Genomic DNA, 20,745 nt, shown 5'->3' with positions numbered 1-20,745 from the left:
ACACAGCTAGATCTTTATTCCCATGAAGTAATGAGTGCTGTTGACAAGGGATCTCAGATTGATTCCATATTCCTAGATTTCCAAAAGGCTTTTGATACTGTTCCTCAAAAGCAAGTATTAGTCAAATTGGATGCATATGGAGTATCGTCTCAGTTGTGTGACTGGATTTATGATTTCCTCTCAGAGAGGTCACAGTTTGTAGTGATGGACAGTAAATCATCGAGTAGAACAGAGATGATATCTGGCATTCTGCAAGGTAGTGTCATAGGCCCTCTGCTGTTCCTGATTTACATAAATGATCTAGGTGATAATCTGAGCAGCCCCCTTAGACTGTTCGCAGACGATGCTGCAATTTACCATCTAGTAAAATCATCAGACGATCAATTCCAATTACAAAAGATCTAGAGAGAATTTCTGTATGGTGCAAAGAATGGCAAATGGCACTCAACAAAGAAAAGAGCGAGGTCATCCACATGGCTACTAAAAGAAATCTGATAAATTTTGGGTATACGATGAATTGCACAAATCTAAGGGCTGTCAATTTGATTAAATACCTAGGAATTACAATTACAAGCAATTTAAATTGGAAAGACCACACAGATAATATTGTGGGGAAGACGAAAAAAAGACTGTGTTTTGTTGGTAGAACACTTAGAAGATGCGACAAACCCACTAAAGAGACAGCCTACATTTCACTTGTCTGTCCTCTGCTGGACCATTGCTGTATGGTATGAAACCCTCACCAGGTAGGGTTGACGGAGGACATCAAAAAAGTGCAAAGAAGGGCAGCTCATTTCGTGTTGTCGCGCAATAGGGGTGAGAGTGTCACTGATATGATACGCGAGTTGGGGTGGCAGTCACTGAAACAAAGGCAGTTTTCTTTGCGGTGAGATCTATTTATGAAATTTCAATCACCAACTTTCTCTTCCAAATGTGATAATATTTTGTTGACACCCACCTACATAGGAAGAAATGATCATCATAATAAAATAAGAGAAATCAGAGCTCGAACGGAAAGATTTAGGTGTTCTTTTTTCCCAAGCGCCATTTGAGAGTGGAATGGCAGAGCAGCAGTATGAAAATGGTTTGATGAACCCTCTGCCAGGCACTTCAGTGTGAATTGGAGAGTAACCATGTAGATGTAGACACAGATGTATCCCAAATTTTTCCCGGATGAAAAAATTCCCAGGTTTTTCCCATATTTCCTGGGGCACATACACCCTTGAATGACACGGTGATTGGTTGGGCCCAATTAGCCTGTCTATGGCCAGAAAGAGGAACTTTCCTTTGTTTGTAGAGGGCAGGTATGCTAGTCACTGGAAGCTCCAGTACTAGACAGGTAATGATGTCCCTTGAAAAATAATAGGCATGTTAGGAAAGAATGTCAGTGTGTATCCAGTAAGGTTACCAAGAGGTCTGACCCGAGACATGGAGGAATGATGCCTGGCACTTGGGTTCTGAGGTCATTTTCAGTTCCTTTCAGAATTTGGCTAATTTGATGAAGGCAACTAGCTCACTAATTGTAGCATCATACCAAGGGTTGATCATGGTCCACTGGTTTGGAGCAGACAGGAAGGCCTAAACATGAGACTCAGATGATTCTGAGACAGTATTGGAAGTAAATTTCTCATCAACCTCAGCTATCGAGTCGAGAGCTGCAGTGGCCCTCTCAAAAGGACAGGTATGTGCTATAGCAAGGAAATGGCTAGTAGGGAGCAAACCAGGTAGGGCATGCTCATGGTTTTTTTTAAGTTACAGGAACCCGCCCTTGGGATTAGTGATGAATCAGCTGCCGATGTTGGAGATAGATCAGCCATATTATTCTCAAAGAAATTAATCTTCACAGATCAAAAATAGAAAAGGTTAATGTGATAATACTAAACAGCAAAAGCATCCTTGATAATGTCTGATTATTAAATTAATACTGTCCAGACAGTACCAGTAACAAAAAGTTGGTTGGAACCTGAAGTGAATAGCAATTAAATCCTAAATACAGACTGGAATATATATTATAAGCACAGGTTAGACACTATGGGTGGTTGCACGTTTATTGCAGTAAGGAATTTGATAGTACCTAGACAGGTTATTACAGATTCCAAATGTGGGTCAAACATGGTAACTGCATCAGGAGCTATAGGGACACAGTTCTTCCAAGAGAACTTGCAGAATTGTGTCAGTAAGTTTCCTGATCATGCTACTGCACTAGGGAGAGACTTCAATTTGCCAGCTATATAATTGGGACAGTCATGCAATCAAAACTGATGCCAGAGACAGATTCATGTGTCATTATGTCTTGTCAAAAAAATTGCTTTAGATACATTTGCAGAACCAGCTCATGGGGAAACATCTTAAACCTATCAAGGAAAAGGCCTGAACTTTTCGATCATTTAACACAGAAGACAGCCTCAGTGATCATAAACGTATGATAGCACAATGACTATGAATGTTACAAGGAGTGTTAAGGAAGGAATTTTTTTAAAGCAAGAATGACAGAATACAACATACAACATACGGGGTATCTGGAAACAAAGATATGGAGAACAAATGGATAAAATTCAAAAGCTTTCTTCAATGCACATTACACAAGTAAAAATATAGGTGAATGCCAACAGCCAAATGAATTGAAAATGAGCATAAGGAAAGCAATGAGAGAAACATGCAATGACTTTGAAAGGAAAATTTTTGCAGCCAATCTGACTAAAGCTGCTGAGAAGTTTTGGTCTTACATTAAACCAATATGCAATATCTGTAAGTAGCCATATATCAGCATAGGTGTCAGAATCCAGGAAAGAAACACATGAAGCCACAAGGCAGAAGTGCCACGAGTGGATGAGAACACAACACCAAGTGGTAGACAAGCTAAACACAGCTGACTAATAGCAGAGAGGACACATACAAGGACAAGACCAAAGCAATCTATGTAAATAACAAACTGCAAAGCAGAGACCTTTTCCACAAAAGAGCCGACAGGGCAAGAGCAAAGAGAGGCACAATCCAAATCACAACCAGAGAGAAGGGCCAAGTGCCAAGTGAGGTTATTATTGAATAGTCCACAGAAAATCAGTGGTATTAATTAACAACATCAGACAAGAGTACAGAGCTGACAAACCATTCGCTAGGCAGTTGTACTTATATTGATCATGAGGAACCCTACTGGGTGGCGTATTCATGTGGCAAGACAAGTGGCACATTCACACGGTGAGCACATTGCTGCGATGAGTCTGTGCCCTCTAACAGCCATCTATGTCCATTTCGTCAGCAAGCTTTAAACTACTGTGGAGGTGGATACCAGATCCCTCCAACTAAACAGAAGTGACGGGTAAAAACACTATGGACGGTGCCATAGGGGGTGAAATGGCAGCATGGGCAAAGACCCAGTCCCTTCAACCACCAGTTGCAGGAAAGGAGGGTGTTTGGTGGTGTTCATCAGGGTATCGCTGGCAATGGGAATGCCAAGGAGTTTCACCAACCCATGTGGATGTGGGAGAGATCACTGGCACAACAGCGTAGACTCGCAGGCTCCTGACAGAGATGCTGATCATGGAGTCACATTGTCACCAGGAGGCAGTGGACGAGGCAGTGGATGCAATGCCTGCACTCACAGCCACAGCTGGTTGTGGCGGCAGCACTCAAGACCCCTCTGTCTGACATAACCTGCTGCCCATGGATCTTCTCTACCATCACCAGTGTCCAAGTGTCAGTACTCCCACAGGATTGGACCCACACAGTTGCACCATGCGCATAATGCTTGGAGGGATGGGAGTAAGGCTCTGAAAGTCATTTGAGCAAGGATGGAATGAAGGGCTGCAGATACCTTTTATGCCACTACCCTTGTAGAAATCTTCGAAAGTAGATGCAGTGAACTGCGGCCCATTAGCAGAGACCAATGTGCGAGGCAGCCTTTCAATGGCCAAAACCTTCGACAAGGTGGTAGGGTGGTGTTAGTCATAGTGGACACCATGTATACAACATATGGGTTCTCTGAGTAAGCTTCCACAGTGAGCAACCACATTGATCTCAAAAATGGGCCCACTAAATCTAGAGTGTTCAGTCCCAGGGGAGGTGGGGAATATCCCAGGGGTTGAAAAATTGTAGGGGCACTGCCTGGTGCCATGCACATGCTGTGCAGCTACAGACCATTGCTTCAATCTCGCCATTTATCTCTGGCCAGTACATGTCAGCAAGCTAGCACCTTCATGCAGGACTTCACTCAATGCTCCCAGCGCAACAAGCTCAACACCCATGACGTAAGTATGCCTGGATTACCACCCATCTCAGTGTCCAAAAGAATGACATCATTGACAACTGAAAGTCTGTGAGAAGTATGTACCCAAGAGCTGAACTCGTTTGCCATCCAGCAGATGAGGTGTTGGCCAGCCATGGGTCTTGTAGAGTAGGACCTTCTGAGCACCTCTCATTGTTTCAAACCAGTGTCTGGGCCAGCAAGTAGACATAGTAAGATATATGCATTGGGATGCTGTGATGTGGGCTTGTACTGTGTGGTGTAATTGTATGCACTCAGGAAGTGTTGGGCAGTTTACTCTGGGAGACTGCAGTGTGAGTTGAATAATGCCATAGGTCCAGTTGTAGCGCACAGCCTTTTTACACAACTGATTGAGAGGTTGCACAATGTGGGCTGCATGGAGTAAGAACTTACAATAATAGCTGATTTTGCCCAAAAACACCACCATTTCAGGTAAGGAGTAAAGAGTCTATCATGGCGAGATTCCAATCAGTTGGCCTGATTGCCTCTTTGGTGAACCCGTGCCCCAAACACTCCATTTCTGACTGAAAAAAACCTGAATGTCTCTTATACAATGCAGACCTGCATCTCGCAGGATGATCAAAAGTATATGAAGATTTTGCAAATGCTCTTGGTGGGATGGTCCTATGACAATGAGATTATCCAAGTAATTCGTGTAAGCTGGAATACGCTGCGTAAGGTGTCCCAGAAACATTTGATATACTGTGGGGCCTGAAGCGATACCAAATGGTAACTATTTGTACCTGTACCAATCAAAAGACATATCAATAACAGTGATGTTCTAATTCTTCATCTAACAAGGGGAGGCCGCCAATTGCGAAATTCAGATTCGATTCATACTGTGCATAATAAAAGCTCATGGCCAGAGGCGTAATGTGGCAAAGCACCAAGATGCACTTCTCAGCCGTTGTCGAGAAAATCGACAGTTAAAAGAAACCGTTGCGGTGAAATACTCTCTACGATTAATAACTTTTCACAGCGTCGTGGCGCAGCGGTAAGCGCTTGGGTTCGTAATCCGAAGGTCGCCGGGTCGAATCTTGCGCCATACAATTTATTTTATTATTAGTTTTTTGTAATTCAAATATATATACACTCCTGGAAATGGAAAAAAGAACACATTGACACCAGTGTGTCAGACCCACCATACTTGCTCCGGACACTGCGAGAGGGCTGTACAAGCAATGATCACACGCACGGCACAGCGGACACACCAGGAACCGCGGTGTTGGCCGTCGAATGGCGCTAGCTGCGCAGCATTTGTGCACCGCCGCCGTCAGTGTCAGCCAGTTTGCCGTGGCATACGGAGCTCCATCGCAGTCTTTAACACTGGTAGCATGCCGCGACAGCGTGGACGTGAACCGTATGTGCAGCTGACGGACTTTGAGCGAGGGCGTATAGTGGGCATGCGGGAGGCCGGGTGGACGTACAGCCGAATTGCTCAACACATGGGGCGTGAGGTGTCCACAGTACATCGATGTTGTTGCCAGTGGTCGGCGGAAGGTGCACGTGCCCGTCGACCTGGGACCGGACCGCAGCGACGCACGGATGCACGCCAAGACCGTAGGATCCTACGCAGTGCCGTAGGGGACCGCACCGCCACTTCCCAGCAAATTAGGGACACTGTTGCTCCTGGGGTATCGGCGAGGACCATTCGCAACCGTCTCCATGAAGCTGGGCTACGGTCCCACACACCGTTAGGCCATCTTCCGCTCACGCCCCAACATTGTGCAGCCCGCCTCCAGTGGTGTCGCGATAGGCGTGAATGGAGGGACGTTTTGGAGACGTGTCGTCTTCAGCGATGAGAGTCGCTTCTGCCTTGGTGCCAATGATGGTTGTATGCGTGTTTGGCGCCGTGCAGGTGAGCGCCACAATCAGGACTGCATACGACCGAGGCACACAGGGCCAACACCCGGCATCATGGTGTGGGGAGCGATCTCCTACACTGGCCGTACACCACTGGTGATCATCGAGGGGACACTCAATAGTGCACGGTACATCCAAACCATCATCGAACCCATCGTTCTACCATTCCTAGACCGGCAAGGGAACTTGCTGTTCCAACAGGACAATGCACGTCCGCATGTATCCCGTGCCACCCAACGTGCTCTAGAAGGTGTAAGTCAACTACCCTGGCCAGCAAGATCTCCGGATCTGTCCCCCATTGAGCATGTTTGGGACTGGATGAAGCGTCGTCTCACGCGGTCTGCACGTCCAGCACGAATGCTGGTCCAACTGAGGCGCCAGGTGGAAATGGCATGGCAAGCCGTTCCACAGGACTACATCCAGCATCTCTACGATCGTCTCCATGGGAGAATAGCAGCCTGCATTGCTGCGAAAGGTGGATATACACTGTACTAAAGTGCGCGTCATATATCTTGGTGGCCGAGTTTATGTTCGTTCTGCGCATCTGACGTCACAAAACACAGTCAGCCAATGAACAGAGAACGACGTTGCCAGATCTCGACAGCAGTGCAGAGCACGGACGAGTGTCTTCAGTTTTAGAAACGTTCAGTCATAAATAAAGTAATAGAACAAAAGCAATGTCTTGATATCAGGCTTTCTTTTACAGAAAGTTTGGAAAAAGCATTCTTTATACCAATTGCTTCATATTCTATTAATTAATTAAACCAAACAAGCAATAAGACTCCTAATTCAGGCGATAGCAAGGAAAGGTGTTTGTTTCAATCTCACGAACTGCTTTTTCGCAATAAAGAACTGCGGTAATTGTTTATTTCCTATTGTACTTCGACGAAGCGTGAGTAACACATAGTCATACCAACAGTATTTATAAGTATTTGCGTGAGGTGTTAAGAGTCCTTATGGAGTTACACTGCTCCATGAGCTGAGATAGAGGAACGGGTAAGGTGTTGGGCTGCCAAGTGAAAGGTTATGAGTTCAAACCTTGTGCGGTGCTTAATATTTTCTTTTTTTGAAAACAATATTGGAGTGCCTTACGTCACGGATTTTATTCGTTTGAATGAAATTTCTAGCGCTTTGCCTCTTCATTAACTTTTTCGCTGCTGCAGACACGTGCTCCCCGCATTCCGCGCTGTGCGCGATTTTGTCATCACTGCACTTCTCGCCTGTGCAGACACATGGTGTTCCCACTGCTTTGACACACTTATCATTCGATTTCACAAAAACTATTTGGCCAAAAAATTTGATTTTTACACGTCTTCTTGCCTGATACCTTCCCCCCATAAATGACTTAATTTTGTTTTGATGTGCAGCATTAAATGCAGTAAACCATTGCACGAAATTTTGAAGAGTTTGCAGAGGTAAAAGCCCATAGCGTATACTTTCCGTATGGTCGATTTTAGTTGCCACAATGTTGAGAATGAAATGTGGACAAGATACCTAAATTTCATATAATATTTACTGTATAACAATATCTCATTTAATTTAAGTACCACATAGGTGTCGTATGTAATATTGAGAAATATTCCGTCTTTCGCGACTGCAATAAAAGTTTTATATACACACGGCGCGTTTGGCTTTATTTTAAAGCACTTCCGTCGGTGAAAGGTATGGCACATACACAATGGTATTCATGTTCTATTTCTTGTTTTTGTTCCACAGTCGCAGTTTTACCAATGGTATTGAAATACATCCCTCTTCTGCAACTGTAATAAGCGACTTATTTAGACCAGACGCATTTCTCTCTTTTGAAGCATCATAAGAGGACTGTATTTTGTGTCCTCCATTGCCAAGTCACCTTTCGTAGTTTTGTGCTGCGGTAGCACAATATTCAACGTTTGTGTTGGCTCATCAGTGTTTTAGCAAATAAATGCTGTTGTGTGTGCTACACACAAAATTATATTTGACATAGCTCTGAGCACTTCACTGACAGACGGTATATTCAAGTCCTAATGTTTTTGTAAGTCCACAGTTTTGTTTAATGTATTTTGTCTACTTCCTTTTGATTGATTCAAGTGCTTTAAAATAAAGCCAAACGTGCCCAGTGTAAGTAAAACTTTTGTTACAGTCGCAAAAGGTGGAATATTTCTCAATATTACATACGACACTTATGTGGTACTTAAATTAAATGAAATATATAGGTATCTTGTCCACATTTCATTCTCAACGTTGTGGCAACTAAAATCGACCATACGGAAAGTATACTCTATGGACTTTTTACCTCTGCAAACTCTTCAAAATTTTGTGCAAAGGTTTACTATATTTAATGCTGCATAATAACTGCGTTGAACATCGAAACAAAATTAAGTCATTTTTGGGGGAAGGTATCAGTCAAGAAGATAGGTAAAAATCTATTTTTTGAGCCAAATAGTTTTTGTGGAATCGAATGATAAAGAGTGTCAAAGCAGTCGGAACACAATGTGTCTGCACAGGCGAGCAGTGCAGTGACAAAATCGCCCACAGCGCAGAATACAGGGAGCACGTCTTTGTAGCAGCGAAAGGGTTAATGCGGCCGTGGTGGCTTTACTTCATGAACTGCGCGCTCCCCCCTACACGTAAGCTTGCGAACTACGCTATACTAGGCGCTGCTTCTATTGGCGCGTGCGTCGTGTGCAACTGGCAACGCAGCAATCTCAAGCGTCTGGGCGGGCATGCGCGAGCCGCCTAGATAAAAGAATTGAACTATAGTGCCGACATTGTGCATGCTCTGTTGCCTGTGTCTATGTGCCTGTGGTTCTGTCAGTGTGATCATGTGATGTATCTGACCACAGGAATGTGTCAATAAAGTTTCCCCTTCCTGGGACAATGAATTCACGGTGTTCTTATTTCAATTTGCAGGAGTATATGTATATATATATATATATATATATATATATATATATATATATATATATATATATATAATAGAAGGAAACATTCCACGTGGGAAAAATTATATATAAAAACAAAGATGAGGTGACTTACCGAACAAAAGCGCTGGCAGGTCGATAGGCACACAAACAAACACAAACATACACACAAAATTCAAGCTTTCGCAACAAACTGTTGCGAAAGAGGGAAGGAGAGGGGAAGACGAAAGGAAGTGGGTTTTAAGGGAGAGGGTAAGGAGTCATTCATATCCCGGGAGCGGAAAGACTTACCTTAGGGGGAAAAAAGGACAGGTATACACTCGCACACACGCACATATGCATCCACATATACAGACACAAGCAGACATATTTAAAGACCATGTTTGCGGAGGGAATGTAAATAAAACTTAATGGGGTCGTTGTGGGGGTGTTGTGAGGGTGACATGGTATTAGAAGGTGGAAAGTGTGACATGAGGTGAAATGAAAATGAAAATAAAAATATATGGGGAGAGATAAAGGTGAACCGGAAAGTAACTGGAGCTCTGGAATGAAAAAAGGCGAAAAGGTGTTGGTTACAGCTGGGCTATGTTGGACTTGGGTTGGTAGACAACGATGTGCATAAAGGTTAGGTGGTTGTGTTGCCGCCAAAACACGTTAAAGGACGGAGAAATTCGGGAAAATTTCGAAAAAACTGCGTGTAGTATATTAAAAGGAGTGGTATTGTGGTGGCAGATTATGAAAATGAGGTTAACAATTGTCTGAGGAAGAAATAATGGCGTTAAAACCTGTGGGAAGCGGCTAAAAATGATCAGTGATGTGGGAAAAACGGAAATGGAAATAAAGTGAAAGTTGTTAGAACTGGCCGAAATGGTTGTTTAAAAGGTGAAAGGAGCTGTTTGTGAACTAGAAACGGTGGATATTATAGCAGCGGTAGTGCTGAAAGTGGCAAAAAAATTTTTTTGGTTATGGTTTGGAAGTGGGTTACGTATTATTGAGTATATATATATAGGCGGGTTAAAATAGTATAGCAGATTACGGTAAAAAGGAGAAGGTGAATACAAAGTGAAACTACTGGCAAAAACAGAAAGAGGAAAATAAGACGACAGAAAAGATTTCGAAATGCAACAGTGACAATAACAAACGTAATTGTTGGATTCAAATTAATGATATCAATATAATAGAAGGAAACATTCCACGTGGGAAAACTTATATATAAAAACAAAGATGAGGTGACTTACCGAACAAAAGCGCTGGCAGGTCAATAGACACACAAACAAACACAAACATACACACAAAATTCAAGCTTTCGCAACAAACTGTTGCCTCATCAGGAAAGAGGGAAGGAGAGGGGAAGACGAAAGGAAGTGGGTTTTAAGGGAGAGGGTAAGGAGTCATTCCAATCCCGGGAGCGGAAAGACTTACCTTAGGGGGAAAAAAGGACAGGTATACACTCGCACACACGCACATATCCATCCACATATACAGACACAAGCAGACATATTTAAATATGTCCAGCGATGTCCAAGACAGAAATAACCATCACTGTAATAAATCATGTGACTTGATACACGGTTAAATGTTGCTTTAGTTGGAAACATGTATCCCACTCCTCCGTAGGGTCACTAAGAGGTGGAAATGACACAGGATGAGTGGGATGTTGACTATAGGGAGCAATGAGGCCCTGAGCAACATAGCCTCACATGCTTGGAGTTTGTCTGCCTGAAGGTGAATTAACTTTTGTGACAAGTCTGTCTGAAGCTGCTGATGTTGCATTAGCTGCTGCTGTTGCTCCAGCAGGCAAATCAATTTAGCGTCCTTGCAACAGAGCAACTTCCTTTTTTCTTCTCGTCAATGCTATATTGTGAGCAACCAGATATCAGCACATGCATAGAAACCCAGGAGAGAAACACATGAAGCTGCAAGCTGGAAGGCTGCCTGTGGAAAAGAACACAACACCAACTGGTGCCAAGCTAAACTCAGCTGGCTGATGGCAGACAGGACACAGACAAAGAAAAAAACAAAGCAATCTATGTAAACAACAAAGTGCAATGTGCAAAACCTTCATCACAGTGGTGCCAACAAGCCAAGAGCAAATGGAGAGACAATCTGAATTATGACCAGAGAGGAACACCAAGTGCCAAATGGGCTGTTATTGAATATCCATTGTACATTGATGATAGTAACTTACAATATCAGATATGGGTATAGAATTGGCTGACCATTCACTGGGCGGCTGTATTTGTATCAGCCAAAAAGTACACTATTAGCCAACTTATTCATGTGGTGAGACACTCATGCTGCGCGTACAGCACTGTCATGAGGCTGTGCCCTCCAGCAGCCACCCAGGTCAATTTCCTCTGCTGGGCATTCAACATCCACAGAGCTGGATTTCAGACAGTAAGCACATCAAAAATGACCTATTCAGACAGTCAGTGACCCTACAGACATCAAAATGGAAGATTACTGGGAGAAGGCCAAAATACTGAATCCAGTCCCCCAAAGCTGTTTCCCCATGGAAGAGCATAATATGGTCCCTCTTTTCAATGACTGCACAAATGTTGAATTGGCAGATATTGAGGTAAGGGACTGAGGAACAGAAACACAGTTATAATCACTTTGTAGTGAGGAGGCACCTGGACCAGAGACTGTGTGAAAGAACTTGCTGCCCACCTATTAGCAATTCATCATAGGTTACTGGAGAAACAAAGGGAACCTAGTGACTGGTAAAAATTACAAGTTGTTCCCATTTTCAAGTGGGTTTGTAGGATAGCTGCACATAATTATCAGCCTATATCATGACCTATATCACTGATGTCAATTAGTTGCAGAGTTATGGAATGTTTTACAAGTTTTTGTACAGTGAAAATCATCTTTATAAAAATCAACATGGGTTACACAAATACAGATATTGCAAAATTCAGCTTGCTCTATTCCTTCCTGAGATTCACTGCACTGTAGGCATCAGCTTTCAAACTGATGCTGTGTTTCTTGATTTCAGAAGGACATTTGGTACAGTCTCACAACGCCACTGAATGAAGAAGATATGAGCTTATTAAGTACCAGATCTGATTGGTAACTGGATTAAAGACTTCCTTGTGTATAGAACTCAACATGTTGCTCTTAATGCAACACAATTGACAGATGTACAGGTAATGTCAGAAGTACCCCAGCAAAGTGTGATAGGACCATTACTGTTAACAATATGTATGTAAATGATCTAGTGGATAATGTTGAAAGCTACATGAGGCTGTTTGCGGGTGATAAAGTTGACTGTAAGAAGGTAGCAAAGTCAGAACACTGCAGTGAAATGCAGGATAACATGCTTAAGATTTATGAACAGTGCAGGCTCTGGTAGTTGACCATGACTGTAATAAATGTAACATATTGCACATACATAGGAGAAGAAACCGACGACTGTACAATTACACTAATGGTGACAAATTGCTGGAAACATTAACTGCTGCAAAAGATCTAGGAGTAACCATAAGCAGAAGCAAAGTGTAACCGAATCATTACTGTTAACAATATGTATGTAAATGATCTAGTGGATAATGTTGAAAGCTCCATTAGGCCGTTTGTGGATGATGCAGTTGTCTGTAAGAAGATAGCAAAGTCAGAAGACTGCAATGAAATGCAGGATAACATGTTCAGGATTTATGGGCAGTACAGGCTCTGGTAGTTGACCATGATGTAATAAATGTAACATATTGTGCATACATAGGAGAAGAAATTGATGAGTGTACAATTACACTAATGGTGACAAATTGCTGGAAATATTAACTGCTGCAAAATAGCTAAGAGTAACCATACGCAGAATGAGCACGAAATAAATAGTAATAAATACAGATGGCAGACTGAGATTCACTTGATGAACTTTAAGGAAATGTAATTCAGACATGAAAAAAGTGGCTTCCAAACACTTGTTCATTGATTCTTGACTGTTACTCATAAATCTGGACGCCTGACAAGTTGAGTTAATAGAAGTGATGAACAAGATCCAACAAAAATCTGTTTGTTTAGTCAGTTTTTATCTGTTTTTGGTTAGTCGGTGCAAAATCAATATGGAGATGCTCAACAAATTTCAGTGCCACACATTACAAGAGAAGCATTGTGTATCACAGAGAACTTTACTATTGAAACTCTAAGACAATACATTCTAAGAAGAGTAGGACAACACAATACTTCCTCCCACATACGCCTCAGGAAATGATCACAAGGAAATTTGTGAAATTATAGCTAATATTGAGGTTTTCTTTCCGAGTGCCACTTCCAAATGGAACAGGGAAGAGGGGATGAGCCCTTCGTACCAGAAGTACCTTCTGCCACACACAATCAGCTGCCATTTTGAGTACAGGTGTAGATGTATCACATTTAGCAATGTTGTGCAAAATAGGATAGGCCATGAGTGAAATTTGACATTTCAAGCACATTTGTACTAACTAAGACAATATTTAATACTGAAGGCGGTGGCAGCTTGTAACCGCACATTAGCAATTCTTCCAAATGGCTTGTTTGTGGACCCATGTTTACCGGAGCATTTTTCTTCTGTTATCTTATATTTTTCACAATGTCAGTTTTCCCTATTAATTGTGATCTGTCTTGGAGATATAATAACAAAAATTTTTCATAAAAGGCTTTTAAAAATATCAGGAATTACATTAATTGGAAATTAACTGTTTATCCTCTTAGTATTTTAGTACAAGAAGAAGTTTTAGAATTTTTTTGTTATTGTAGAGAAATATCTGTGTAGTACATATTTTAAATTAAAAAACAACCCACTTCCATGACCACTGGATTTACTTTTACAGGCATTAGCGAATGACACATGTATCTGACAATTTTCTTCTGCAGCCACAGTACCCACAACATTACACCAGACCTAATGACAGATTCAAAACAACTATGATATGCCTTTCTTGTGAACTCAGAACAGTAGCAGATACAAGAATTATGCTGTAAATGCAAAAACTGTTTAATTATTTTAATAGGATGTCACTATGTGTATTCCAGCTTAAGTTACTATTTACATTTAATCCTAGGAATTTGACTAAATAACATCTATCAGTTGATTGTTATGCTGTATTTTAAACTCAACACATTCTAAATGTTTGGTTCCAAAACGTGCTATTTGGGTTTTTTCAATGTTCAGGTACATCACATTCAACTGGAATCAGTTTTCTAGAGTGTTCAGTATACTCATAATAAAGCTTGGAACTGTTTTGGAAATATCAACTTCTATTAAAGCAGAAGTATCGTCTGTAAACAGAACTAATGGGGAATTGATATTTACGGGTAAGTCATTTACACAGAATAGGAAAAGCACTGGCCTTAAAATTGAGCCTTAAGGCAATCCTTGCGATTCAGTACTCCATTTTGAATTATGATTCACTGCACTTGAAGTGACAGTCATCCTGTGTTTCCTGTTCTGTAGATATGATGCAGTCATTACAGAGCATATTTATCTAATTTGTAGATAAGCAAGGCATTTCTAAGATTAACTTTAATCCTCTAATCTGATGCTTTGCTTATCTTATCAATGAATTTGTCCACAGCATCCAGAGTATTTTTTTGCTGTTGGAATCAAAACTGGTTATTTAAAATAATATCATTTCTTGCAACACAATTCTGAATCCAGAATAGAGCTACTATCTCTGGCAATTTTGACAGGACTGTAAGAACAGAAATATGTTGATATTTTCCCATGTCTTCCCTTGATCCTTATTTGAACATGAGTCAATGTTCCGCATACTGCAGCACACCAGGAAAGCACTCTTTTGGTTACCTGGGTTTGAGGAGGTGCTGTTACATGATATACTGCTTTAATCACTTTATTTCCTTCGTACATGTATTGATTGAATATTAAAACTGATCTCTCGCATACAGGAAGAATGTTCCAAAAGTTCTCAGTCTGACACCGAAAACAAGAGATTAAAGAGCTAATTTTGTTTTCAACATAACTTGTCATCTTGCCAGTTAAAAACATAAAATTCAACGGCTTCTCAAATTTGTAATACCATCAGTAAAAATAGCATTCACCCAAACATTCAAAACAAACATCTTTTGAACTTATCACTTAAAATGAATCATCTTAAGCTTGGGAACAAAAGGTAATAGATGGGACCAAAAATCTGGTGAACACAGTCAGTGGAAGCAGAGCACTTCAACATGAAAGTCATATAAAATTAGAACTCTGTTCTGGACCGAGACTCAAGCTTGGCACCTTTGCCTTTTGGGGGGAAATGCTCTACGAACTGAGCTACCCAAGCATGACACACAGCTTTACTTCTGCCAATACCTCACCTCTGATCTTCCAAACTTCACAGCAGTTCTCCTGTGAAACTTACAGGACTAACGATTCTGGAAGAGAGAATAAGCCACATCACTGCAATATCATTAATCCATGAGAGCTACTCCTGCAAGTTTCACAGGGGAACTTGTGTGAAGTTTGGAAGGTAGGAGACAAGGTAATGGTGTAAGTAAAGCTGTGAGGATGGGTTGTCAGTTGTGCTTGGGTATCTCAATTGTTAGGACATCTGCCCATGAAAGGCAAAATCCAGAGTTCAAGTTTTGTTTTGCACATTTTCTTCAGTTTGGGAACAAAAGGTATTTTTGATGGGATCAAAAATTTGGTAAACATAGTGGATGCAAAAGTGATTCAAAGTGAAGGTCACATAGTTTTTCCAGAATCAAATGTTAGTGCAAGGGCTTGAAGTTTTGGTGGAAGGGAACATTCCTCTATGTAAGTTGTGAATATTTAGCCTACATAACACCTTTGTCCAGTAATGCAGTATAATACTGTCTGCTGATGATTCTGCCCTCATGGCATTAAGAATCACATAAAATTGTAAATATGACTCTACCTACAGATGATACTTTCTTGCTTTCTCTGGTGAACTTTCACTTTTTGTCATATATCATTTTAAATGTTCCCTAATCTCTGGCATGTAAATATCTTTCATCTACTATAGCAAAATTTAAGAGAAACTCATTACAAATGAAACATGCCTAAACACTTGAGAAATGTTCACTAAAAAACTTTTTTAGTCTATGGGCAATAGAAACAACAACCATCATGTGGAAAGCTATGTCATAACCAAAATTTCATGCAAATTGTGGTAGATATTGCCTTTTGAGATATTTGCATAAAGCTACTGGTAGTGTACCTCCAATAAGCAAATACTTGACACAGCATTGTAATTTTTAGCCACAATCTTATCAGCCACATAGATTTTTGGATATTGTGACTGCTCATCATCATCAGAGCTCCATACATTTAAATCCAGAACCAAGTTTTTAACAATTCAAAACAAAGGATAAGAATATTTTATATTGAATCTAGGTCTTTTTGATATGTCCATTTGGATGAACTGTCTCAAAATTGAATACTTTGTCACAGCTTATAATTCAATATTGCCCATCATAATTGATGATTGTTTATATGATCATCTGAACAGGAAATCAAAGTACATCTTTCAAACATCACAATGTGTTATCAGCAGAGTTCTACTTTCCAAGTATTGTAGCATTTTGGTGGCATTTATGACATCTCTCCATTACTTAACTATTTTTTTTTAGTATGTCTTTGTTGCAACAAAACTACGCAGTCAAGTTGTGACATTCAACATATAAAAAGTTAAGTTCACTTTGACTCCATATTAGCACTCAAGATGCCATGGTAGTAATGATGGTTACTAAGGTTAATAAACCCATCAGAACACGAGGAAAGTTTTTATGCTGAAAAGAACATATAAGCAGTTGTTAGCATCCTACTTCAACAATGAATGTGCATCATTTAGTTCCAACATAATGGACATAGAGGAATTATGAGCAACATTTAAACTTATTGTAAATAATGCACTGGAGATTGTATGTGCTGAGTAAGTGGACTGAGGATGGAAAAGACCCACCATAAAAGTTCTGAGAAAGCAAAGCTTGTTGCATTCTCAGTTCAAAAAAGACTGTGGAAATGTCAACACACAAGAGTTAGCAGTAGGACATAAAAACTTCCACAGTCATACATTCGTGGAAGAGCTTGCCAAGAACCCAAGAAAATTGTGGTCCTACGTAAAATTACTATGCACATCAAAGACTTCAACTCAGTCACTCATCAACCAGTCTGGTGTGGCAATAGAAAACAACAAAAGTAAAGCTGAAGTTTTAAACTGTACATTTAATAAATTTTACATGTAAGAGGATCAGACAAACATATCATCATTTAACTGACACACAGACTATTGTGTAGAGGATGTAGACATAAGCACCTCTGGCATTAAGAAACAACTGAAAGAATTAAAAACAAATGAGTTACCAGTTCCCAATACAATCCTAATTCGGTTTTATAAAAATACTCTTTTTATTGGATCCTTACTTTTGTTGCATTTATAGAAAATCTCACACCCAGGGCATAGCCCTGTGTGACTGGGAAAAAAATTCAAATGTCTCCTGTATATAAGAATGGTAAAAGAACAGATCAGTAAAATTACAGGCCAATGTCTTCAACATTTGTTTACTGAAGAATTCTTGAGCATACCATGAGTTCAAACATAATAAATTTGCTTGAGGCAGAAAAAGTCTGTCCACAAATCAGCACAGATTTAGGAAGCATCAGTCATGCTAAACACAGCTTCCTCTTTTTTGATATGATATTCCTGCAAACCATGGATGAAGGCCAATAGGTAAATTCCATACCTCTAGAATCCAAGAAAGCATTTAACATGGTGCCCAACTGCATGCTGGTATTGAAGGTCCAAGTCTTTGGAACAGGTTCTCAGATCTGTGAGTGGCTCAAAGATTTCATTGTCCTGAATGATCAGTGTTCAGCAGAGACAAGTGAATCATCAGACATGTCCCATAGAAGTATGACAGGACAATTCTTTGTATATGCAAGGACACAGGATGATTTAGACAGCATTTCTATTTCGAGTGATGAGTAACACCTTGCTCTAGATGTATAAAAATGTAAGTTAACGCAGACAGTTAGGAAAAACAATTCTGCAGTATTTATATAGAGTATTAGTGTTATGCAGCTTGACACAGTCACATCAATTAATATTAAACACTCAAGGTCATAAGCAGGGAAGGTGAATGCTTAGCTCTGCATTATTGGGAGAATTCTGAGAAAGTGTACATCATCTACACAGGAGACCACAAATAGAACACTCATGTGGCTCCATTCTTGAGTACTGCTCAATTTTTTGGGATCCACACTAGCTCACATTAAAAGAAGATACTGTAGCAATTCAGAGGTCTGTTGTTAGATTTGTTACCAGTAGGATTTGTCAACATATGAGTGTTACAGAGATGCTTCAAGCACTCTAACAGAAATCCAGGGAGGGAAGACAATATTCCTTTAGTGAAACAGTGGTGAGAAAATACAGATGACCTTTGTGGCTGTCTGTGGTGTGATTTTTTTTTCTAATGCCATAACAATCATTTTCTCACATTTATTTTTTAGATCTAATACTTTAACATTCTTACTAACTGAACTATAATTAAAAGATATAACCATAGTGCAACACAGACAGTGCTTTGATGCACTCAGTGTAGATCACAGTGTCTCATTTCCTTTTATATGTCTTTCTCAACCCATTCCCTTTTTTATTCCTTTAGTATCTGGAAATATATTGTTTCTTTAATTGCTCTGTGCTGTAAATAATTAATACTAGTTGAACTTCATACATTCTGTTACTTATCATTGTTTGCTTTTACTTTTGTTATGTGTTCATCTTCATTTACAGATTTTTTGCTCACCCTTCCCTTTCATAATGCCACATGGAAAGTAAGGATGACAAACAAGTTACAACTTCTCTGCAATCTTTTTACTTTTTTCTCATTTGACTTTAAACATATCAAGAATACTGTAATAAAGTTTGAAAAATGATAAGGCCAGTATTTTTTTCTGCACAATGATGTCAAATTATAATCTTATGCCATTCTTGTCGATGCTAAGAATAATTTTACTGTTTATTTTTAATGTCTTTGCATGTTCAATTCCTGATGTTCAGACTACATCCGAATATACTTGTTAGTTCTTTCTTTCTCTCATAATACATTTCACATCTTTCTTACCTCTTTGTCACAGTTCTCCAATGAGATAAAAACTCCTCTTGTATAGTGGACTGTTAATTTCTCAAGCAGTTGCATTTTTTCTGCTGCCACTACATGATACTTTATGACAGTCAATTGAAACCAATGCACTGTGCCCTGCAATCTTCCCCTTTCTTTTCTGAGCACTTTATAATGATTCATTGCTTATATAGAAGCTCTGGATCAGTAAGTTTCAGTTCCAGTGCCTATGATAATATATTTCGGACAGAAGCACTGTCTCTTCTTTACACTGTCTCTTCATTTTTATTTTCTTCTTTAGATACTGTATAAAGATTTTAAATAACTTTTATAAGTTACATATTTTACTGAATTATTACAAACCAGATTTTACTGTTCAGATCATTTAATGAATAAAAAGCAATCTACTTTATGCCAAGTTATCTAGTGTGTGTCAAAAACAAATGTCAGTAACTGCAGAAAAAATAGTATACAATAATAGCTGTGGCTCATACAAAATTTTACCAGTTTTTTATAGTGTGGTGTCCTATAGCCATTTGACTTACAAGTATAGTAACTGTAACTAAATTGATTATATTAATTTTTATAAACTGACATGTTTAAACATTTTAAATTTTATAATTAATTGTTTAACATTGTGGGAAAAAAAGCAACAACAATAACAATGTTAGCAGGAAATGAACCAGAGCCAATGAATTGGCAGTCGGTGTGCCTGTTGCTCAAAAGTCCTTCATATTCTATGCATAAATTTTTAGAGAACTTAAACACTATTGACATGTTTAAGAGGCCCATCCCACCAACGCTCTCACTGCTGTGGATGAGTTACTACCATTTTATCAAGTGAATACAAAGTTTCAAGTATTTAACAAATGTGTCTATTTGCATGCTGTCATTTGAAGAAAAAAACTCATTTTGACATCTTGAACCGTTTATGAAGTATAACATTTGTTATGACAACTTTATTACTGATGAGCAGGGATGTATGTGACCATCCGATGGATTTAAAAGCAAATAACTCATGAACAAAATGAGGTACTGTTCCACTCTCAATTTTAAATAAAATTTCAATATCTTATCTAAATTTCATACACAGCAATGTATGGGCTAAAATCAACCATACACAAAGTTTATGCAATGCATTTTTATCTCCACCAACTTTTAAAAATTTCATGCAATGCTTTTTTTAATTTCACACACCACAGTAACTGTGACAAAGAGCAAAAAGAAATTCAGCCCTTTATCGAGTGAAAATATCAAACTGTAAGGTGTGCAAAAGTCAAATTTTTCTCACTAAATAATCTTCTTAAAATTGGTTGATAAGTATTTCGCAGCAGCCAGAACACTGTCTCTCAGCACAAGTAACAGCATTAGGCAAGCAGTACAGCAGCAACAAGCCACTCTCTTGGACAGACTGAAGAGAGCACGTAGAAGCCAAAGGGTTAAACTTTATAACCAACAGTTTAACTTGTGAAGAATAACATAAGATGAAAAAATTGAAACCCTACAAACTGCCAGTGAGTAAAATTGACCACTGGACTATGGCACCAATAAATCAGATGCTCTTTTAAAATCTCTTGTATTCTATGCTTGCAGAATACTTTACACTCAATGTTCAAAGAAAAATGCTGACCTGGTGCTGCGAACAATGTA

At 39.7% G+C, this 20,745-nt stretch overlaps 1 protein-coding gene across 1 annotated transcript in view; it reads right to left on the bottom strand.

Moving 5' to 3' along the window:
• The window catches only part of LOC126418712 (anoctamin-4-like), a 404,589-nt gene that overhangs the window by 342,775 nt on the left and 41,069 nt on the right, over nt 1–20,745 (bottom strand). Inside the window, exon 3 of the mRNA XM_050085615.1 lies at nt 19,099–19,399. Coding sequence (XP_049941572.1) covers nt 19,099–19,278 — 180 coding nt within the window. The 5' untranslated portion in view covers nt 19,279–19,399. The remainder of the gene's footprint in view (nt 1–19,098; nt 19,400–20,745) is intronic.

This window comes from Schistocerca serialis, chromosome 9 (assembly GCF_023864345.2).
Source record: "Schistocerca serialis cubense isolate TAMUIC-IGC-003099 chromosome 9, iqSchSeri2.2, whole genome shotgun sequence".
Classification (NCBI taxonomy): Eukaryota; Metazoa; Arthropoda; class Insecta; order Orthoptera; family Acrididae; genus Schistocerca; species Schistocerca serialis.
The sequence above is the reverse complement of the archived record's forward strand: the minus strand, read 5'-3'. Positions and strand labels throughout refer to the sequence as shown.